The sequence below is a fragment of the Centroberyx affinis genome, unplaced genomic scaffold, assembly GCF_046629955.1.
Source record: "Centroberyx affinis isolate AG114_WGS23_722 - 3 ecotype Tasmania unplaced genomic scaffold, CSIRO-AGI_Caff_v1 ptg004114l_1, whole genome shotgun sequence".
In the NCBI taxonomy this organism is placed as follows: Eukaryota; Metazoa; Chordata; class Actinopteri; order Beryciformes; family Berycidae; genus Centroberyx; species Centroberyx affinis.
Genome location: NW_027281890.1, coordinates 315,404 through 337,500, shown reverse-complemented (window position 1 = coordinate 337,500; position 22,097 = coordinate 315,404). Strand labels below are relative to the sequence as shown.

The following is a 22,097-nucleotide window of genomic DNA, read 5'->3' as shown; positions in this document are numbered from 1 at the left end:
GTGATTTTAAAGGGTATATTTATCTAGTTTAAATATTTATACTGCAGTAGCCTATAATTGTTATGATAATCTGTTCCCTTTGTCTTCCACTTCTCCATTTCTTTCTTTCTTTCTTTCTTTCTTTCTTTCTTTCTGTCTCATCAGGAAAAAGATCTGAAGCAGTACATGGATGACTGCGGGAGCATCATGAGTGTTCACAATGTCAAGGTAAGTCAGAGGAATACATTTGGTCTGTATTGAAGAAAATTCTGCAGTAATGGAAGAATTACTATTCAATATGATAATTCAAATTGAAATCTATGTGAGTTGAGGTTACAGCTGCCACCTTTTCTTGATTTAGACTTTAGACTATGGCATAAAATTGTCCGGCAGCTTGGCTTTTGAAATATGCGTTTAACATTCCAGTACAAATATGAATCTGAAAGTAAACTTGTGTTTCTTGGATAAAATGGCAGTAATTATGCCATCCACTTTTCAGATGTAACAATAAATTACTTTGTTACTCATTAAAGTAATAGTAAGCCTGTAACAATGAGAAATGCTGTAATGAGTCCTCTCCTCTCCTCTCCTCTCCTCTCCTGTAGATCTTCTTATTCCAGTTATTGCGGGGTCTAGCCTACTGCCACAGGAGGAAGGTCCTCCACAGAGACCTCAAACCCCAGAACCTGCTCATCAATGAAAAGGGAGAGCTCAAACTGGCAGACTTTGGTACTTACTTTGGTTTTACTAGCATCAGTCTTGTTTATTGTCTTGAAATTTCATGTAGTGGTTTGCCAGCGAATTTTCAGATGTTAAACACAAAAACTAAAATAAATGTGTCAAGATTTGCTTAATTTACTGTCACTTTCTGTGTTTGAAATAAGGTTTGGCCCGAGCCAAGTCTGTCCCTACTAAGACCTACTCCAACGAAGTAGTGACATTATGGTACCGGCCACCAGATGTGCTACTGGGCTCCACTGAGTACTCTACACCCATTGACATGTGGTGAGCACACACGCATATATCTACAGTAAACACACACACACACATACCAGTGAAAAACACTGGTATGTGTGCGTGCACTACTTCTCTCTCAGCCACAGCTCTCTGTTGCTCAGTCTTCCTTTGTTCCCTCTCTCTTTTTTTGTCTTTGTCTAATGCACTTCTCACAATCCCCCAAGCTTCCCTTTATGTTTTGCTTAGTGCATTTCTTCCCGTGTGTACATTCGCTCGCACAGCAACAGTGTGCTCTTAGCCGATGCACTATCTGCCCATATCCATTTTGCCTGGGGGTGCGGTTGTACTTCTCTGCTTCCTGTCACCAGTGGTTTCAGGATGTGACAGTGCTTAGTCCTCGCTCACCACTCAAATGTAGCTGTGTCACCTAGCTGTGACGCACATACCTTCTCTCTGCTGTGTCTATAGACTTGGGGAAGAGGACTGGGCTGGGAGCTTAGCATAGCCCAACATAGTCCTACAGCATAGTCTCAACAAGGCAACAGTAAACATGTCGTGGCTCACAATGATGAAGGGCCAATCAGTAGCAAATATGTCACCTTGTTTTGAGCTGTAATTGTAGTTCCTCCTTTGGCCAAAAGGTCAGATGCATCATTTCCCAAGGTTTTGTCAAAATTGGATCAATGGTGTCTGAAATATTGTGTGTGACACATGGATGAGCGAACAAATAATGTAGTGGCCCCCCCCATGGACTGATCAGTGTAATTTTGAAAGTGTGAGAACACAGTGCTGAGATGCATCATACCCCTAAGTTTAGGCAAAATCTAACAAATAAAGAAATGTTGTAGCGCCCCCCTGAGGCCAATCAGTGCAATTTTAAAAAATGCCAGAATAGAACAATGAGAGGCATCATTCCCTCATTCCCTGAAAATCCGATAAGCGGCATTCGAGATATTAGGCATGACATACAGACAATTAAACAAATGTTGTAGCACCCCCCTTAGGACAATGTAATTTTGAAGCTGGCAAAATCCGATCAGTGGTATCCGAGATATTGTGTGTGATGGACAGATGGACTGACCGTGGCTAAATATATGTACATATTGTCCCTCCCCCGACTTCATCGCGAGGGACATATGATAGTGTGTGTGATCAACTGTTCAGTATGAAGTATTCTGACTGTTTTTCTACTGTTCTCGTCTCTGTGTCCAGGGGTGTGGGCTGTATCTTTTATGAAATGATCACAGGCAGACCTCTCTTCCCTGGATCGACTGTGGAGGATGAGCTCCACCTCATATTCCGCATCCTTGGTGAGACAACACCAGAGGAGTTTGGATGTGTATTTGATAGCATATGCATTCTTGTGTGTGTGTGTGTGTGTGTGTGTGTGTGTGTGTACACTTATATATGCTGACTGACCCTCTTTCCCTCCCAACAGGCACTCCTACAGACGAGACTTGGCCAGGCATCACCACCAGTGAAGAGTTTAAGACATACAATTTCCCCCGATACCATGCGGAGCCACTTGTCAACCACGCACCCAGGTGTGTAGATTTGTGTGTGTGTGTGTGTGTGTGTGTGTGTGTGTGTGCGTGGACAGGCGTAGGCATGTGTGTATAGATTAAGTGACTGTGAGACTGTTACAAGTAATAAGAGAAGATGCAGGATTGATTTTCAATAGGAACTGTAGTCAAGCATTTCCGCCTCTGTTGAGATGGCAGGAACACTAGACTGCTCTATATGGCAAGGGTCAGCATTCGACTGACATGACACCCAATTCTCTCTCTCTCTCTCTCTCTCTCTCTCTCTCTTGCTCTCTCTCTCTCTCTCTCTCTCTCTCTCGCTCTCTCTCTGTCACACAGGATAGACAATGATGGCCATGACTTGCTCTCATTGCTTCTACAGGTAAAGAACATTGCTGTATACAGATAATAGCGAATAATAATGAGATCATTTGTTCACCTTTTGCATGGGGACAAAAATAACTCCCATCTCTCTGTTTCTCTACCCCTTCTCCCCTTCTCTCTCTGTGTCTCTCTCTCTCTCTCTCTCTCGCTCTCTCTCTCTAGTTTGAGGCTAAGAAGCGTGTTTCAGCCGAGGAGGCTCTCAGACACCCATATTTCAGAAGTCTTGGGGATCAGGTTCAAACACTGGCTGACAGTGAGTACATTCCTTCATACAAGCAGATTCACACACACACACACACACACACACACACACACACACACACACACATACACATACAGATACAGTACACACCCAGTCTCACCAACCTCCTATGCTTTCAGCTGCATCCATCTTCTCAGTAAAGGACATCCAGCTCCAGAGAGACCCAGGGAAAAGGTCCTCAGTCTACCCAGAGACAGGTGAGTCCTCCAAGATAGGAGAAGCGGGGGGAAAAGAGGGTAATGAGTGAGAATAAAAAAAGTGCCTTTGCTCCAATGCGTAGGTCTTGCTCCCTATCCTCTTCCTTTCTCTATCTCTCTGCCCTTCTCTCTTTCTCTATTTGCCTTTCTCTTTCTCTCTGTCTAACAGTGTGCTTTCTGTTGTGTCTCATGCCACTGTGTGATCATACATGTCACACACAGTCACAGTGTCCCAGTCAATCACCAAAGCTACGCCTGGTTCATACTCCACCAACCCCCAATATTTACAGAAGCTATTGAAATTCACTCTACTGTAACCTCTCTTACATTTAGTAGTTTTAATGTCATAATTCAGATGTAATTATACAATTGGATATTCAGAGATGCATGAAGAAGTCTTAGGTGGTCTTACTTTCCCTTATGTATCCATTGATAACCAAACAAATGGAACAAAGCAGTATGTGGTTGAAGAGATGTTGCTGAAGAGTTCTACTTTTGTCTGAACCAGGCTACTGTACATTCACTGTGCATACTTGACATCTGCTCAGATTTACTCCAATGACTCTGTCTCTATCACTGTCTCAGTCTGTGTGTGTGTCTTCTTTTTCTCTTCCTTGCCTCTTCCACTGCTTCTCTTATCATGTTCTGATGAAACTGTCCCTTCTCTTTCTTTCTCTCTCGGTACCCATGCTCTCTTTTCCTCTATGTCCATCTTTTCCCTAATCCTTTCTATCTATCTTCCTTGTTGTGTGCCCTACTCCAACTCCTCCATAACACCTCGACCCCCCCCCCCCCCTCCACCCCCAAACCCCTCAACCCCTCCCCAACCCTAAAAAGCGATGGCCCATAAGCTAGGCTCCGCCCCCTCGCAGTACTTCCAGAGAGAAGCAGCCAATCCCAGGGCTCAGAGTCACAATCTCTCCTCCCCTTCCACAGGCTGAGTGGCCCCTACCATTCTGGTAAATACGGTCTCTTTCATTCTCTCTTTCTTCTATTCAGTTCTCCCTCTCTTGTTTCTACCTTTTTCCCTTTCACATTGCCTCTTTTCTTCTGTCCATCTGTGCTTTGTCTTGTTGCCATCCAACTTTGTGTATGGCTCTCCTCTCCTCTTGCTGAACTGGTTTGAATGCTGTTCCATCTCTCTTTTCTCCACTTGCACTCCCCGAACCACAACAACATATTTCTTAATATTTCTTAACGTCTTTATGCTCGTATCCTTCGGTCCTTTTTGTTGTTATTTTCTCCATTTTCTTTTTCATTTCTCGCATTTCACCTTCCCCTCGCATCTCAAGCCCCGCTGCATCCAACATGCATCATCTCAGCTTTCACTTTACTTAATCCTCTTTTTCTTTGAGGGAAGCAAGCCGCTCTCGTGTTTTTTCAGGGATATGCTCATCAGATCCTGGGAAGGATGTGATGGGCAGTAGAGAATGGGGAGTCATTTTGATTCTCTTTATTTGCAGTTCTGTTCAGGTTTCTCCAGCGGGAGATGTAGCCTTTTTGTTGAGTCTGTAAGTGTGAGTCTACATGGGTTTGGTGTAGTGTGTGTGTGTTGCATTTTTTCTATTTCTTAGCATGAATATGAGTGTGTGTTTTACTGCACAGTTTTGAGTGTTACAGCTACTGGTAAGTATGGTTTAGGTTTTTGACATGAGGTTACCTAACAGTATCATATAGAAACATATGATCATATTGTTTGGGTCTTGGCCATTGTGATACTATATGGTTTGTTGTTGGCATGGAGTGGAATCTGGTGGTGTGTGTGTGTGTGTGTGTGTGTCCATCAAATCCAAACCATTTTGTCATCTCTCTCTCTCTCTCCTTCTCTCTCCTTCTCTCTCTCTCTCTCTCTCTCTCTCTCTCTCTCTCTCTCTCAGCCCAGGGGAAGAGCAGGAGGCAGAGTGTGTTGTTTTAGTGCTGGCGGGGGCGCTGAGGTGAGGAGGACAGCGACACATGGAGCCGTCCTGTCAGACATACATTCACTGACCCTGCCACACACACACTGAAGGAGACACACACACACACACACACACACACACACACACATACACCCTGACACATGCACGTTGAAGGAGAGAAAACACACACACACACACAGACACACACACTGCAGAATGGAAACAAAACCACACAGAACTAAGACTGAAGAATTCGTACTTGAGAAAACAAAAGCAACTCAACACTAAAGACAGAAAAAAAAAACACAAGAGAAGAGCGTGAAGAGGAGGATGGAAGAAAGGAGGGAGAGGAAGAGATTCTCCTTTGCTGCTACTACTACTGCTGTCCAGAAGAGGGCGGCGCTTAGGATGGTTGGTTTGAACAGAACTTGCTGTATCAGTGAGCTGTGAGGAAGAAGGGAGCTAGTGCCCCTAGGAGTGAAAAAGTGGGCATGTTTTTAAAAAGGAAGGAGAGAGGGAGGAGTGCTCTCGCTCTCTCTTGTCCTTTTTCTTTATCGGACTGTTGTTGTACATAAGAGACTGAGCTGTAGAACTCTGCTTTTTCATAACACGCCTCAGCCTGAATCCAAACTCTGAATATTGCACCTCAACCCTAAACCCTTGCCTAGCCTCTTGACCCTTTATTACATGATCATTAAAAACAGACACTCTCTTCCTCTCTCTCTCTCTCTCTCTCTCTCTCTCTCTCTCTCTCAAATACACACACACACTATTGGTTCACTTGAACGTTAGGGTGTGTAGATCATTGGAGTTTACAGAGATAAACTTTAGCACCTTATTGTCCAGTAGAGGTCAGGTTGCTGTCATTACTTTACCTCATCAGTCACTCAGGCAGAGTAGGATGCAAAGTACACACTAGATGTTAGAACGAAAAAGAGCTAACCGTAGGAAAAATGAAACTTAATTTCACTGATGGAATTGGCCGCTTCTCCACCACGTACACCAAGTACACTCTGCAATTCACAAGCCAAGAATAGACAATAACTACATCCGTCACATGCTCACATGCTGTAAAGAACACTACGCCGCAAGATGCTCCTGGTTCAGTACGTGAGGAGGGCAACCTTACAGGTCGGAGAGGTATAAAGGAAGTGTACAAAAACTCACCTGCTCATTCTCAGACACCCCCTTCCTCTTTTGCCTTGACTCAGAAGTTGTCTTGATTTGTCGTGTGCCGTAGCATTGATGTACAAGTGTTGACGTTGAAATGTTCTCTTTGCACCTGATTTTACCTCTTTAGATCATGAGTAGTCCACTACCGACGACCCTTCCCTCCCCCTCTCCCCACATGCATATATTTTTACTCTTTTTTTTTTTTTTTTTTTAATCTGTATATATGATCATACTTTTTACTTGTCAGAAGCAATGATATCCCAGGATGCCGTTCTTTCAGTCTTTTCTGTGTTCCCGTGGCGGGAGCAGCTGGCGACTGACTGGGGACGTGTTGCACATTCCTTGAGCTCAGGACTAATTGGTAGTGTAGATTTGTGGATGCTGTGAGGTACAGCAGGTCTCGTATGTCTCCCCCCCCTGCTAGAGCCGAGTGTGTTGAGCATGGTTGAGTCCCTTTGCGAAGCTGGTTCAGACTGTATGTGAAGAATAATAATGATAATTTACAGAATCGAAACGTCAGTCTTGTATGTTAGTCATTCTCTGTTAATTTGAGCATAACGTTGCTGTTCAGAGACACCTTACCCATGTCTTTCTTTGTCATCTCTTTAATTAAGCATGTTTGTGTAGTAAGCACACAGATGTTTTCAGTTGGTATGTGAAATAGCTGCTGCCGGATATGGGCACACTGGAAGAGAAAAAATCTGATATGGAACGATCCTTATCACATGACTCTTACTCCAAACACCATATTACCCCATAGTGGGTCTTCATCGTCGCTGGGATGAGAACTAACAACGTCCGGGGACTGTTCATCGAATAAAGTGAAGACAATGACAACATAGTAATCAACTTTCTTTGACAACAAAGTGTATGTGCTGCCAGTGTTGGGACCAGACAATTTGACTAAACGTTGAATCTTCAACCAAGGTACAGTACAGCAAAAACATCTGTTTAGCCTGTGTAACCGGGCACTACAGTCTGTGGATATTTAGCACCACTTAAAGCACTCCTACACACTGTTGTTTCATGCTGTTATTGTTACAGGCTGCCAGAAACAACAGGACCAAAGCATTGTTAAAGAACCAAGTACCAGGTGCTCAATCACACAACTGTTTCACACACCAATCAGTTGACATGTCAACATGTACTGTATCTATGACATGGCTAGTAGGTGTAAAATGGAGTTTCCAGTTCCTCAGACACTGGCCTGCGGTCACTTTTCCCGCCAAATGGATTTGGAGGGTGAAGTGGTCCCAAGTCTGTGTCTGTCAGAAGGACTACTTATTTACCCAGAGTGTGACAGTATGTAGCATGTACATAGATCCCTCACTCTGTATATACAAAAGTGTACAGGTTTGATACAGCTATTCACATTCTGGCTTTTTTCTTTTCTTTAATGAAAGTCATAGCAATATTTCTGTAATCAATAAAAAGCCAAGGTAATAGGATGATTATGATTGAAATTGTGTTCATTTAGAGTGGGGAAAATGACTGTGAATGATCAAACTGTGAGACTTGACCAAAATGACGCGAAAGGTTTTCTGTGCTGTTTAACATGCTGGATCCAAAAGGCTGGAGTGTGGTGTCGAGGCGCAAAGGAATAAAACATACTGATTATTTTGATTTTTACCAATGAAAGCCATAAAGCTCATAAGAAGATGACAAAGGCTTGTTTGTGTGTGAGGGGTGTGTACCATGTTTGAGCACAGACCTTGGAAAGCAAAAGGGTTGTGTACACCTAATAAAAAATAAAAATCATGTGATTACTTATTTCTTGTCATTAAATCCTTTGAAATTATATTGCTATGAAGTGTGATTAACTACACTGTGGTATATGTTTAAATGCCGGACGGCCATCATTACTACAGGGCTATGCCAAAGAGATTTCAACAGCCGATCGCTGCAAATCCTTAAGGAGGAGCTAAATTTTTACTTAAATGATGGTTATCTGAATTTCCTGCTATACGGCATCTAGCTGAAACAAATCATGATGGGACTAAAAATGTACTACACACAAAAACAAAATTCTGTTCTGCTAAAAGAAAAATTGCGCTCACATCTGTCTGATATTTAACTCAAACTGGAATTCAGAAATGTTTGATATAATTTGTAACATACATCTGCAATTAGAAATGTTGTTTTGGCTCTGTCCCTCAAGTGTGTGTGTGTGTGTGTGTGTGTGTGTGTTCTCTTATAGCTTATATGTAAGCTACTTAACCTAAGTAATCCAACCACTGATGTAAATCTCCCTCATGAAAGGGAGATTAATTTCTGACATTAGAGAGGTTTCAAGGATAATCATAAACACTTAAAAATACCACAAACACATCAATCTCATCATTAATTAATATTTATAATTGTCAAAAAATATTTTCAACAAACCATGTCTGCTCTTTAAGCAGTATGCAATTAAAAGAAAGTAGGAGTTGTATTATTGTGAAAATGTATTTTTTAATCTAAAACAATGAATTCAATTTTCACACAACTCCCACAATCCTCATCGCGTATTCAGAGAGAATTATACATCATCAACAAATTATGTGACAGAGGACAAGATAAAGCTGTTGTGTTAATTGTCAGAATACATGAAAAGTTATGACAGTTTCAGACAATCAACATTTGAACACTGCCATTAATGGGAAGTCTCATATTATAGTGTATGATGCCTTCCCTTTCTTTCTGGTTGCCTCCATTTCTATCTATGGGATTGTACAGAATCTCTACGGCCTTCTTCATACCTGACATTAATATGCGTCTCTTATCCAGACTGTGTCTATATGTTAATGTGGTCAAATTCATCTCTGACCACCTCCAGAAATAGATGACTGAATCTTCAGTGCTTCTTGGGTGCGTTTATACCTGGATTTTATGCGTTTATGTGTCTTTGGTCTATCAGATTACATTCGAATCACCCAGGATGCATGTCAGGTATAAAGGGGGATACATATAGGGAGGGACACCATAGGGATACATATACAATGTTATTCTTTCATAAGCTCTTTAGGTGAGACTTTTTGGCTCTTGTTGAGAGAAGAGACGGTGGTTTCCATCTCAAAGACTTGAGGCTCTGAAGCCCACGGGTTCCACCCACACAGGACAGTGGGAACAGCATAGTCCCGGAACTAGAGACACACAGAGAGAGAGAGAGAGAGAGAGAGAGAGAGAGAGAGAGAGAGAGAGAGAGAGAGAGAGAGAGAGAGAGAGAGAGAGAGAGAGAGAGAGAGAGAGAGAGAGAGAGAGAGAGAGGAGTATTTCACACTTGGTGAATACGGTGACACAATATTATCTACATGGAAGCTTTTATATGTGTTAAAGCATGCAGACTATTACTTAATATTTATATTTATATGTTTGTGAATTTATTTGCTTGTCTTTGCTTGTATGTGTGTGAATATACATGTGCGTGATGAAGGATTACCTGTCTGTTCATCAGTATATATATGATGGGGTTGTAGACAGTGCTGCTTTTGGCCAAGTAAACAGGTATGGTAGCGATGAGGGGGTCAATATATAGACTTGGGTCGATGATGACAGCGAGGGCCATGGCTGCATAGGGCAACCAGGTCACCAGGAAGGCCAGCACCATCACCACCACCATGCGCGCCACCTGCACCTCCATACGGTTTGTGCTGCCAGCCTCAGACACCTGCAGCTTGGTCACCTATAGGACATGCACAGAACCAAAATACAAGCAAAATGTATCCAAGCTATCCTTCACACTGTACCCCCTAACCGATGCAGGCCTACATCAGCACCCACCTGTCGCAGCGTCCCTAAGAGACGCAAGTAGGAGACCATGATGATGGAGAAGGGCATGGCGAAGCAGAGGAGGAAGTAAATGATGATATAGGACATGTTCCCCACATCCCGGCTGTACCAGTTAGGGGCGCAGGAGGTCTGGACGCCCTCCAGCTCAAAACTTCCCCAGCCAAACAGAGGCGGAGTGTTCCACACAAACGACCACACCCAGGACAGCACCACTCCACCCACTGCATGCCTGGGGAGGACAGAGAGATCAACATGAGGATGCAGCCGGTGGGTCACATATCAATCTTTGTACACAGTATAAAGGTACCAGGTGAATGTGAACATCTCTGTGACACCTACCTGGTCTGGAACAGGACGGCACCCATGGGACAACACACCACTATATAGCGTTCGACAGCAATTACTGCCACTGAACACAGACTTGCTATACCTGGGGGAGGGAGGAGGGGATGATGTCAGACCAAGCCCACTCTCAGTCTTTGAAAAATGCGCCGCCACTGAGCTTTGCACTGAATAACTGAATAAAAACACACAAATTAAATCATATCAAGTTGAAAATAACACTTTCACATGCAAACTATTTATTTGGGTGAAAAAACAGTGCAGGCTGGCTCTGAACTGACTCACCGAAGAAAGATACGGCAAAGCCCTCCAGCACGCAGCCCAGGCGTCCCAGGCTGAAGTGTCCCATGGCACTGGTCACAGTGGTGGGCAGACCTCCGAACACAGCGCAACCCAGGTCACATATGGCGAGGTTGACCAGGGCGTAGCTGAGCGGCTGCCTCAGCTGTCTGTGCCTCACTGTCACCACGACCACCAGGACATTGAGGATGATCCCCGCCACTGAGAACACACCCATGATAACGGCCAGTATTGTGTAGCCGGTCTGAGACAGGGGGGCCGTGTTGACTGAACTGTGAGATGTTGAAGAGTTTCCATGGAGGCTGAGGTGGTCCATTTTGCTCAGTGTAGATGGGAAGATTAGGTGAGGGATTATTTCCTTGCAGGCTTGCTGAGAACACAAACTGCTTCCTGATGCGAAGATAAAGTTTCAGCAGTCCAGTTGCAACCTAAGTTCAAAAGAAATCCAACTCAAGTCCAAAATGTCAACAGGTCGTGACAGAATGTGCACAAAATGTGAAAACCCCCCCCCAAAAAAACAGTAAGATGAGTCAAAAAGACCATTTGGTAATCCAACAATATCACCACCTGATGCAAGAAGCAGCAAACTGGAGCAAGCAGAGACCATAAGGAGCTGCTTTCTACAGATGCAGCATGACTGCTATTCTAGTGCAGCTCAAAAGGAGAGATGAGGATGGGACCCTCTTAATAAGCCTAATCAGAGGAGAGGGGCTCTACACCATGACATTTAATTCTCGAAAACCAAATCCTTAGATCCGGATTGTGGAGACAATCATTCTGTTTAATATCCTAAAAGTCTGCACTTTCCTTGATTGCTGGGTCTACAGCTGCCCATGAGTAATGGGCAGCTGTAGTAATAATAATATCTAATAATAATAAGATAATAATAATAAGATCTGTGACTGATCTGAGACCTGCAGTTTGGAAAGCTGCTCTCTCTTGTCAAGTCACAGCACTTTCAAGTAGCAAGTAGTAGTAACAAGTAGCCTACTTTAAATCCTATTCTATTCTAATTCTATTCTAGTCTATTTATATTTGTTGCTGAATCATTAAAAATAAATTTTAAGCACCTGAGTATAAATACTGTCAACTGAAGGTGGAGACAAGATGGTTTCTGCACTTAATCGACAATGTCTGGGAGAAACTCAGAGTACATATCGTAGTCTTAGTCAAATCAAACCAATTAAATATAGGCTATCGTGGTCATATCAAAAAACACTGTAAAGTATGTGAAGATAGGGTCTAAAAGCCAGAAATAAATGTGGTAACATTTTAGATATTTTGGATAGTCCAATGTTGATATTCAACTATCAAAAAATAGAATTTCAACAAAGTGTCTTTTGGCTTTGTTGCATCGCTACAGACTATGTAACCCTAACCCTGATCTTGGCCTAGGGCCTAACCCTAACCCTAACCCTAAAATTAATCCAGACCTAAACCCAGACATTGATTATCTATAGACTGGTTTTCAAATCCAAGTAAAGTGTGACCATAAATGTTTTTCTGAAAATAGAATATTATTTTGTTGTATATTTTGGATGTTTGCCTTATGTTCACCACCTTTTTATTTACCCCATCACTGGGTAAAATACACTGCGTGCTCAAATAAGACTAAAAATGCATGGCAAACGATGTCCAACATAAATATTGAGTTTTAACTGTTCACTGGAAATTCTAAATTGCAATATTTCAAACTCCAGTCGATCCAATATACCCCTCCTCCTCGTCCATGCAGATGAAATGCCCTCCCAGTCACTAGGTGGCGGTAAAGAGATATTTTGCGGCAGTACTATCAAAGCTCTTTGAGCGGCAGCTTGAGACTGATCGGTAAACACTCCAGTCAACATGGCTGCCTCCATAAGGAAAGCTGCCCACGACATCGAAACGCGCAAGCGGACCGACGATGTGCTGTTGTCGGAGGGGATCGACTTCAGCTCGCTGCTGCTGTCCCAGGCCGTGCTGGAGGGACTGTCCTCCTCGGGGTTTCAGAAACCCTCCCCGATCCAGCTCAAAGCTATTCCGCTGGGCCGCTGCGGACTCGGTGCGTCCAGCGAGCTGTGTGCTACTGCACGCGTGTGTGTGTGTTTGAGTATGAGAGAGTATGTGTCTAGCAGAAAAAAACAGGGTGATTGAGTAGATCTGCAGTCTATAAGGGCCTATGTATTTATATATTATGCTGTGTCGGTGAACAGATGCCAGAATCATGTTCTGTCCTGTGCTGTTACTAGTATCGATATGAAAATATGTTGTGTGTCCCTCCTGTCAGGCTACACAGCGATGAGAAAGATCAGTGGATAAATTTTCCCCCTCAGTGGAATGATTCACAGAGAAAACCACTATTAGGCTGGTGGTTTTGTTTTTGTCACTGTATATTGGGGGAAAAACGGCACAAATGTGTGTGTGTGGGGGTGGGTGGGTGTGTGCAAACGGTAGCCTATATTCCAGCCCTTAGCTGTAGAGTTGGCTGATTTAAATTATCAAATATTAGGTAACCTAACATTATTTGTGACGCTTCCAGTATTTGTGATAATAAATCACTAAGTGTTACTGCACAATTCAAGACTTGTGCTGCCACACTAGTGCCATAGGTTAGCCAGCATATGAAAGCACTGGAAGTCTTTGGGCTTAAAAGTTTAGACGTTTTCTAACTAATGCCCATCTGTTATTTCAGATTTGATAGTACAAGCCAAGTCTGGTACTGGGAAGACATGTGTGTTCTGCACTATCGCACTGGACTCTCTGATCTTGGAGAATCCCACAACTCAGGTGAGCTGGTTTAGTCCAGTGGATCTAAACCGGAGGGGGGGTCGGGACAGCCCAGGGCGTTACAAGATCATTTGTGGAATATGAACAAATCTATCTTTAATATACAAAATCATTGCCATGTTCTTAATCTTACTGATGAATGCCCTTCTCTTGTGAAATAATGATCACTTGCAGCCTGTATCTTCCAATAATTAATCAAGTAAAATATCCTTAAAAGGGAAAGTAAAATTCATCATTTGGTGTTCACCCTTCGGCAGGTTTTTGCCCAGGGTCTTTAGTAGGCATCACTTTGTTTTTGGGGTCTTAATCTGATGAGGTTGAGAACCAGAGAGTCAGCCTTTCAGTCAAAACTGAGTGCTCATTTTCAAATATGTCAATTGAAAAAAGGAGAGGTACATCAGGTAACTTAGGAGACATTACGTCTTGACCCACTTTAGGACCTGCCTGTATTCTAACACACTGTAATGTTATGAGCTTAAATGTCTTACTGGCTGGGTAATATACTTACCTGATGCCTTTCCATTCTTAATCTGCCTCCAATAAAATATCAGCAGTCATTGACATCTCACTTGCTTCACCAAGAGCCTCCCTCTGTTCTCCTGCAGGTTCTAGTGCTGGCTCCCACACGCGAGATAGCGGTCCAGATCCACTCAGTCGTGATGGCCATTGGCAGTGCCATGGAGGGCCTGGAGTGCCATGTGTTCATCGGCGGCCGTCCCGTGAGCCAGGACAAAACCCATCTGAAGAAGTGCCACATCGCTGTGGGCTCACCAGGTCAGCGGCCAAAAACTGATGCAGGAATAATGGGGGAAGTCACCACCATAACCATGCTGTTATTGTATTTTATAACTATGTTCCTTGTCCTGGTTATGTCCGCAGGTCGCATCAAGCAGCTTATTGAGTTGGGGATGTTGTCCACAGCCAGCATTAGGCTGTTTGTTCTGGATGAGGCAGACAAGCTACTGGAGGAGGGCAGTTTCCAGGAACAGATCAAGTAAGATGGACAGACACAAACATACTGATACATACATTCAGACAGATATATAATAAATTAAACGATAGAGCAGCAGGATGGCAGAGTGAGTAGAAAGGCTGTTCTACAAATGGAGGCCCTGGGTTCAAGCCCTTGATACCCTGTAGAGATCAATGAAGTATCACACACACTCCAAATCATGTACACACTCACAAAATCACACACTCTTAAGTTCACCCACTTCCCTGCTTGTCACTCTTCTGCAGCTGGATCTTCTCCTCTCTGCCCGTGAACAAACAGATGCTTGCGCTCTCTGCCACCTACCCAGAATCCCTTGCTCAGCACCTTGCCCGCTACATGCGAGAGCCCACTTTTGTCAGACTCAATCCCAATGACCCGGGACTTAAAGGTAAGGGCCTTTCCATAGTCAGCCTGTCATTGTCCTATTATTACCATTACCACACAATACCTGAATAAGATTTTGAGACTCTTCCATTTCTTCCTGTGGCTGTCTGGTGATTGACAGTAAGCAGAGTGTAATGTAACGTGTGCACTGATATGAAAACACTCAACTCAGGCACAATGAAATAACAATAAAACAGAGAAATGCTGACAAAACCAAATAAGGCTTCATGTTTACTGTGATGGATTGTGTAGCTCGGGCAATTTTCAACTCTGTGTAAGTTGTTTTTCATACTGTACAAAAGGGAATGGCAGCAAATAGCTTCTTCTGAAGGAAAACAAGCCCTGATATATCAAAATATGCTGACTGAATATGCTGAACACTGCCTGAATGAAGGTTCTCTTGTTTATGTTGTCCTTGTGCGCCCCCTGCCAGGTTTGAAGCAGTACTACAAGCTGGTGCAGTCCCATGCTTTACCTCACAAGGTTTTCGAGGAGAAGGTGCTGCACTTACTGGAGCTGTTCAGTAAAGTCCCATTCAACCAAGCGCTGGTGTTCTCCAACCTGCACACAAGGTGACACTGTTGGTTTAATACATAACTTCTATAAGTGACAATGCTCTTGATAATCATCAGAGAACAAATATATCTTTAACTGGGAATCTGCTCTTTGTGTGCTATTGAATTCATACTGTAGTATGCATGTGAACTATGAAAATTGAATTTGTAGTTTGAAGAACTGTTTCCTAAATCCCTATGTGTTTGTGTGTGTGTGTGTGTGTGTGTGTGTGTGTGTGTGTGTACAGGGCTCAGCACCTAGCAGACATCCTATCCTCCAAAGGCCTACCTGCTGTCTGTATCTCAGGTTAGAAGGGGTTTAGTACAGCAGTGGTATTTGTATAAGGGTGGAATATCATGAGTTGGGTTGATTCTCCCCTTATGTAAAAGGAGGCTTACGGGGATTTAGCATATCTTTTATATTTGTGGCTGTCTAAGCAGAGTTTGTTTCAATTGATGTGATCTGATATGATGTGAGGATTTGTGATGATGTGTACAGGTGGACTGAGTCAGGACCAGAGACTGGAGGCCATGTCGAAACTGAAGCAGTACCAGTGCAGGGTGTTGATCTCCACTGACCTGGTGAGACACACACATCTTGCATCACCCTCTATGTACTTACTAAATCCGTTTCATCAAGCATTTCACTAGCCACTGTTGTTTACTATCAGCTTCTATACTTTGATCCTTGTCTTCCTCTCTCTGTGTGTCCTGTCCTCTCTTTCAGACTTCCAGGGGGATCGATGCAGAGAAAGTGAACCTGGTGATAAACCTGGATGTGCCTCAGGACTGGGAGACCTACATGCATCGTATCGGACGGGCCGGGCGCTTCGGTTAGTCTCTATTTCTGTTTGGTTACCGTGGCAGCATGACATCAGAGGCAGCAGCAATTAGGGTCGTTTCGACGTCCAGCATTTATACATCGTCATATCGCCCAATGGCCGGTGACATCAGACGGGGGGAGGGGCTGTCCGAGTTTCATACTCTGTTTGGTTCACATTAAGGGGACAACAGACATTGTTTTCAGATGAACATTTTTCTCCTAAAACACAAGCTTTACTAGCCTCGCCACAATTTTTACTTACTGTAAACAAGTTAAAAGTGAAGAGAAAGTGCTTCGCTTGGGAACAGGGGATGTGTGAGCTGTGTGTGTGTGTGTGTGAGAGACTTCAGGCTCATCTCTTCCTGACTCAGCGGAGGATTGTTCTCAACGCCTCTTCGATGATTTTGTTGTTTTGGCTAATGGCTACATTCCAAAATGTTATTTTCAAAATATTTAAGAAAAAACTCACCGTTGCCACATGAAAAAGTCACATAGCTAACAGCTATGTGCAATGTTTTGGTCTTTCTCCTGGTGTCATTACTTAAAAACAGTTTCTCCTACTTGTGATTTTGTTCTAAATTACAGTTGATTTGCTTGACCAAGAAGCATTGTCTGCTCTTTCTGTCCACATTAAACACCTCTTGGAAGATTAGCTCTTAGCCTCTTGAGTGTTGGCAGGTTTGTCCCAACTAGCAAGGTCAATAGGTTCCTAATCATCTCCATTTAATTAGAATAATTATCTTGACTTAAAGTGTGTGTTGCCTGGGAAACAAGATATAATTCAAATCTAGCTTGAACACTGTGTGTGTGTGTGTGTGTGTGTGTGTGTGCGCTTGTGTGTGTACCCACTAACCCGGGGCACAAAACTCGCTCACCCTTCTTCACACCCTTCTTGCCTGTTATGAATGGCTTCTCATAAGGAGTGTGCTTTGTTGGCAGGCACTCAGGGGCTGGCGGTGACCTACTGTTGCCATGGTGAGGAGGAGAACAAGATGATGGCCATCGCTCAAAAGTGCAGCCTGAGTTTGTCTGCATTGCCATGTGAGTCCTGTCCACATTAGTGCTGAAACGATTAGTTGATTAATTGATTAGATGATCAACAGAAAATTAATCGGTTGGAATTTTGACAATCGATAAATGATGTATATTAGTATAATATAATATAGAAATATAGTAAAAATACCGAAAAATTACAACGTAACAGATACTAAGATTTGCTTGCTTTTCACCATTTGATAAGCATTTGTGATTATTTTTGACATTTTATAGACTAAATGATTAATTGATTAATCAAAAATAATTATCAATAGCTTAATCGATAATGAAAATAATCGTTAGTCGCAGCCCTAGTCCACATCTCTGCTAGGGGCTTGGTGTATTCATCTTTACATGCAACATGTGCAGCATTTCCCTTTCTTGTTATGTTTTTCCTCTCACTAAAACAAAGCCTTTTATTTAATGTTGATGTAGAAAAGGAATCCCTATCTAGAGTATGTGTTCGTAACTGTTATCTAAACCCTGTCTTCTATCCTCTCAGCCCCCATAGAGCCTGGGTTGATGGAGGAGACCTGTGACTGGGACGTCAGCGTTGAGGCTGCCGCCCCAGGCACCGTTCCCCCACTCTTCTCCAGGACAGAGAAGAAGAGACGGGCCAAGACTGAAGTCCCTGCTTCCTCCTCCTCCAGGGAACAGGAACCCAATCCTGCTTACCCAGAGGACAGCAGACCAAGCCAGCCAGCCAAGGGCCACCCTGCACCCAGGCCGGTGTTAAAGGGTGACAGGCATCCTAAAAAAGTATCTCCCACAAAGGATGTGCTCCTTGCTGCTCCTCGGGCTGCAGGTGATCCTGAGGCCTCTCTGGCTCCCTCTCGTAAGGAGCTGCAGGAGGCCCTGCCGAAGATCCCGCCCCTTAGCTCCTTCAAGAGTCAGAGGTCAGGGTTTCTGACCTTTGAGGAGGCGGAGCTGGACTTCCAGAACTTCATCACCAAAGGGTTGGGGAGATCAGTGGAGGTCATCAGGCAGTTCAAAGGTCAAGGAGAGGACAATGGCTTCCAGCAGGGACATAGAGAGATTCTCACACTCCACGATGACGAAGGTCACACTCTCGCACGGATGCAAAACGGTGAACGTCGGAACACCGACCTTTCACGTCCGAGGTCAACTTCTGGTTCTTCGAGCTCCTACTCTGACATGGAGGAGAACCAGCAGGATGACAAGACACTGGGAGGCTTGGATCAGACTAGAGTAGGCGAACACAGAGCGGTCGCCGTCACCCAGCCTCAGACTGAAGCTAGGCAGAAATCCATCGTGGCCAAACCAAAGGCAGGTCCCACTAGAACCAAAGCTCATGCTCCTTCTATTCCCGAAATGTGTCACCAGACAACCCCTGCACCAAAGGAAAGAGCTTTATCCCAGCCTGAGAACAATGAATTTTCACCAGGCGTTAATCGGAGCAGGCAGACCAACCAGAGGGTTCCAGCACAGACTGGTAGAGATGCATGGAGGGAGATGAATGGAGAGACTGGCAGGGAGAGCAAAAAGATAGGGAAGGAGCGAAAGAGGGAAAGGGAAATGATTGAAGCAGAGGAAGAAGAGGAAGAGGAGGAGGAGGAGGAGGAGGAGGAGTGGAGTACTGAAAGTTACTGGAGAGCCTACTACAGAGCCTGGGATCATTACTACGCCTCCATACCCCCTCTTCAAGAGCACGGTTACCATAGCTACTATAGTGTAGCCCACAACTGGATGGCAGCGTATCGTATGAATGCTGTCTACATTGAGGAACTGCTGAAACACTGACTGGTCGATAGGACTGTCTGCTGAGATTTCCAATCATGCTGTCTGTCTAACAAGAACTCAGTGTTTGCAAGGGGAGCCAAGGGATTTGTCTGAATATCGCCTGCAAACATGAAATTGGACAGAACTAAGTTTTGCACTTTTGGGCTTTAATTCTCTGAAGTTATTCCTCAACTGTTTCTAATGGCACTTATGATTTTTAGGGCTTAAAAAGTATGTTGTTATTCAGTGAGTTCAAAACATGTCCTGTATAATTTACCAATTACCCTTCTAATAAATAATGTTGCATTTTGTTTAAATAGATGTCTCTCCTGGCTCACCACATATACAAGCGAGAGACTTTCTTGTATTGACTCTGCATTGATTCACTGTATCACGTTAAGCTCAGATACATTCCCAATCATGAAAATACTCGATTCATCATTCATTCATTTTTCTTTGAACACATTGGAGGGGAGCGGGGGCATCCAAATCCACTAATCCACTATTAATCTAAACCAGTGTCTAGAAGGGAATGTGAAGAAAGGGACAGAACTGTAATTTCAGCAATCTCCTCAGCAGGGCACAGCAAGGTCAGACATAAACAACACTCCACATGCTCTTGATTACAGGCTAATCAACCACTACCTAACCATTCGCCCAATCAGCACTGGGGAGCACAATTGGAAGACATCCTTGAATAAATCAATTTAAACCTGGGGCGCACTTCAACCACTAATTTGACCAATCTGTGCCGTCATAGGCTAGTCTAGACATCCAGGCCAAGTTTCCCCGACGTGGTTTGTGCTTGATATACAGGACATTCAGCTCTTCTTTTTAAAAGGAAGCGCTGAGGTTATGAATTGCACAAAATAGGATGAATGGCATATACAGGATCACTTGATGTTACCGGTCGTATTCATCATCACCCACGCAGGTGAATGGTTCTTTTTATGCACACACTCAACCAGACCAGAATGACGTGGACTGTAAGCCAGTCTCCCAGAGAGGCATATTTGTCTGCGACGATGTGTGAAAAAAACCCTCAGTTTTCACAAAACGCGCTGTCCACTGAAGGCTTCACCAGGAGAGGAGCCATGAAACACAGGTGAAATTATGGATCTGGACACTTTTTGGAACGAAACAAACGCGCACAACGAGACCCAGGTGGACACGGTGTTTCTCGTGTTCAACTGCGTCGTGCTGAGTTTAACCTTTGTCCTGGGTTTACCTGGGAACTTGTTGGTGTGTTGGGTTGTGTACAGAACCAAGAGTCTTCAGACTTGCAATAACGCGCTGCTCGTCAGTCTGGCCGCCAGTGACCTCCTGAAGTGTTCCGTGGACACACCGCTGCTGCTCTTCTCTTTCCTTCATTATGAGACGGACAGTCAGGTGTCGGTGTCTCTGTGCACCCTGCAGCAGTTCACCTATGCCCTCTGCAGCTGCGTACAGCTGCTCACGTTGGTCAGCATCAGCGTGGAGCGCTTCCAAGCCATCGCCTTCCCTTTCCAAACCGAGAGGAGGAAAGCGCGGATTCGTCTTTGGATCCTGTCCATTTGGGCATGCGGGCTCGTCTTGGCTGCTGTCTCACTCACTCTGTCCAAACAGGCTCTGTTTTACATGCTCTGCCGTCGGCACATCTGGAGGCATCGGGACGAGCATCCTCAGTACGCAGATCCGTTTGGAGCGTACGTGTTGGTGCCGGTGTGGGGATTGTCGCTGACTATGATTGTTATTCACTACGTGCGGATATTTAAAGTTGTAAGGCAGCATAGAAAAAAAGTGTTCGACCGCGGAATCCAGCTGAGGGCGACAGCGGCGGGACACGTGTGGAGCTCTCTCCCTGCTTCAGCACGCCGGATAGCTCCGCCGCGCGCACTCCCCTCTCTCCCGACTGTGGGCTCCGGCAGCCCGCAGCCTCCCCGGCGCACGGTGGTCCTGGTGGCTGAAGCCAGTCCCTCCTGTGTGGACAGTTCCGCGGGAAGCGTCCCGGGCCGACCTCCAGAGATCGTGGGGGCCGTGTGTCTCCTGACGCCCCGCGCCAGGGAGCGGGGGAAGAAACGGATGGAGGGCAAACTGGCCCAGCGTTTCGGGTACATCATCATCGCTTTCACGCTGTTCTGGGTGCCCATGGTGGTTACTCTACTGATGAACATCATCTCGTGGCACGAAACTGACAGAGTGAGTGTCACGTGTAATGCGTGCAATTGCGCATACAATAATTTCACTATATGAAAACAATACTTTTTCATAGGTATTTCATAAAGTACAATAATGCCTGATAGTTCTCATGCAGAAAAATTTTGAATGCGTATTTTGTGCCCAGCTCCATCCCCACTCCCCACTCCCCACACCCCACACCCCACACACTCTCTCTCTCTCCCTGTGTTTCCCCCAGTTTCTGATGGAGCTGGAGACGTCAGCCATGGTGCTGACCTGCGTGCCGGCGGCAGTGGACCCGCTCATCTACACCATGGTCACCCGACAGTTCCGCTCCGAGTTCAGCAAGATCCTGTCCTCCATCCGTGGCTGTCCAGTAAAACTGAGGGCCTGAGGTTTCCGCACTTACAGCCACCTGCTTGGACTGAACACTTGGTCAGGTGGACTGCTGCTCTGAATGAGCAATGACTGTAATTTTAGGAATTGTAAAAACCCTTCTAACTTAATGACATGCATATCTGCATGCTTGCACACATATGCGCATGCTTGCAGGGCTGTACTCAGGAACATTATAATCAAGTCCATGTCAAGTCCTAGACCAGGTCCAGTCGAGTTTGAGTCAAGACCAAGTCCAAAAATAGGTCGAGACCCAGACCAAGTCCTGGACAAATCGAGTCCATGTCAAGTCCAAGACCAGGTCCAGTCGAGTTTGAGTCAAGACCAAGTCCAAAAATAGGTTGAGACCCAAACCAAGTCCTGGAGAAATCGAGTCCTATTCAAGTCCAACACAGAAATAAGCAATACACCCTGCCCTTCTAATGCAAAAATGATAATTAAGGAATTTCTTATTTTTCTCTGGAT

The 22,097-nt window shown here is 44.5% G+C and overlaps 4 protein-coding genes across 5 annotated transcripts in view; 3 read left to right on the top strand and 1 right to left on the bottom strand.

Moving 5' to 3' along the window:
- LOC139663746 (cyclin-dependent kinase 17-like) overlaps window positions 1-8,109 on the top strand; it is a 37,152-nt gene extending 29,043 nt beyond the window's left edge. Inside the window, exons 8-16 of one of the 2 annotated variants that reach the window (XM_071542473.1) lie at window positions 145-207; window positions 585-708; window positions 864-984; window positions 2,149-2,246; window positions 2,375-2,480; window positions 2,799-2,841; window positions 3,006-3,096; window positions 3,225-3,302; window positions 5,180-8,109. In XM_071542473.1, coding sequence (XP_071398574.1) covers window positions 145-207; window positions 585-708; window positions 864-984; window positions 2,149-2,246; window positions 2,375-2,480; window positions 2,799-2,841; window positions 3,006-3,096; window positions 3,225-3,302; window positions 5,180-5,217 — 762 coding nt within the window. In that variant the 3' untranslated portion in view covers window positions 5,218-8,109. Of the gene's footprint in view, window positions 1-144; window positions 208-584; window positions 709-863; window positions 985-2,148; window positions 2,247-2,374; window positions 2,481-2,798; window positions 2,842-3,005; window positions 3,097-3,224; window positions 3,303-4,139; window positions 4,244-5,179 lie in introns of those variants that run through there. The other variant, XM_071542472.1, reaches the window with a different exon arrangement.
- A 1,245-nt stretch (window positions 8,110-9,354) lies between these two features.
- Window positions 9,355-11,108, bottom strand: parapinopsina (parapinopsin a). Its single transcript, XM_071542507.1, has 5 exons — window positions 10,769-11,108; window positions 10,481-10,571; window positions 10,133-10,370; window positions 9,792-10,034; window positions 9,355-9,495 (listed from the first exon to the last, which is right to left on the bottom strand). Exons 1-5 carry the CDS (start codon window positions 11,097-11,099, stop codon window positions 9,355-9,357), a joined length of 1,044 nt encoding a protein of 347 aa, XP_071398608.1. The 5' UTR covers window positions 11,100-11,108.
- A 1,520-nt stretch (window positions 11,109-12,628) lies between these two features.
- Window positions 12,629-19,372, top strand: ddx20 (DEAD (Asp-Glu-Ala-Asp) box polypeptide 20). Its single transcript, XM_071542508.1, has 11 exons — window positions 12,629-12,824; window positions 13,455-13,549; window positions 14,155-14,323; window positions 14,429-14,543; window positions 14,789-14,931; window positions 15,361-15,499; window positions 15,730-15,788; window positions 15,981-16,063; window positions 16,209-16,314; window positions 17,244-17,345; window positions 17,842-19,372. The coding sequence occupies exons 1-11, from the start codon at window positions 12,629-12,631 to the stop codon at window positions 19,098-19,100; spliced, it is 2,466 nt and encodes an 821-aa protein (XP_071398609.1). The 3' UTR covers window positions 19,101-19,372.
- Window positions 19,373-21,132: 1,760 nt separating this feature from the next.
- On the top strand, window positions 21,133-21,649 carry LOC139663749 (5-hydroxytryptamine receptor 2A-like). Its single transcript, XM_071542477.1, has 2 exons — window positions 21,133-21,257; window positions 21,475-21,649. Exons 1-2 carry the CDS (start codon window positions 21,141-21,143, stop codon window positions 21,628-21,630), a joined length of 273 nt encoding a protein of 90 aa, XP_071398578.1. The 5' UTR covers window positions 21,133-21,140; the 3' UTR covers window positions 21,631-21,649.
- The last annotated feature ends 448 nt before the right edge of the window (window positions 21,650-22,097 follow it).

Coding starts and splice junctions, on each gene's coding strand:
- parapinopsina (XM_071542507.1), bottom strand. CDS start 11,099: ATGGACCACCTCAGCCTCCATGGAAACTCTTCAACATCTCACAGTTCA. Junction 10,572..10,768: donor CTTTGCCGTATCTTTCTTCG/GTGAGTCAGTTC, acceptor TCCCTCCCCCAG/GTATAGCAAGTCTGTGTTCA. Junction 9,496..9,791: donor ATATACTGATGAACAGACAG/GTAATCCTTCAT, acceptor GTGTGTCTCTAG/TTCCGGGACTATGCTGTTCC.
- ddx20 (XM_071542508.1), top strand. CDS start 12,629: ATGGCTGCCTCCATAAGGAAAGCTGCCCACGACATCGAAACGCGCAAG. Junction 15,500..15,729: donor TTCTCCAACCTGCACACAAG/GTGACACTGTTG, acceptor GTGTGTGTACAG/GGCTCAGCACCTAGCAGACA. Junction 16,315..17,243: donor CGGACGGGCCGGGCGCTTCG/GTTAGTCTCTAT, acceptor CTTTGTTGGCAG/GCACTCAGGGGCTGGCGGTG.
- LOC139663749 (XM_071542477.1), top strand. CDS start 21,141: ATGGAGGGCAAACTGGCCCAGCGTTTCGGGTACATCATCATCGCTTTC. Junction 21,258..21,474: donor CGTGGCACGAAACTGACAGA/GTGAGTGTCACG, acceptor TGTTTCCCCCAG/TTTCTGATGGAGCTGGAGAC.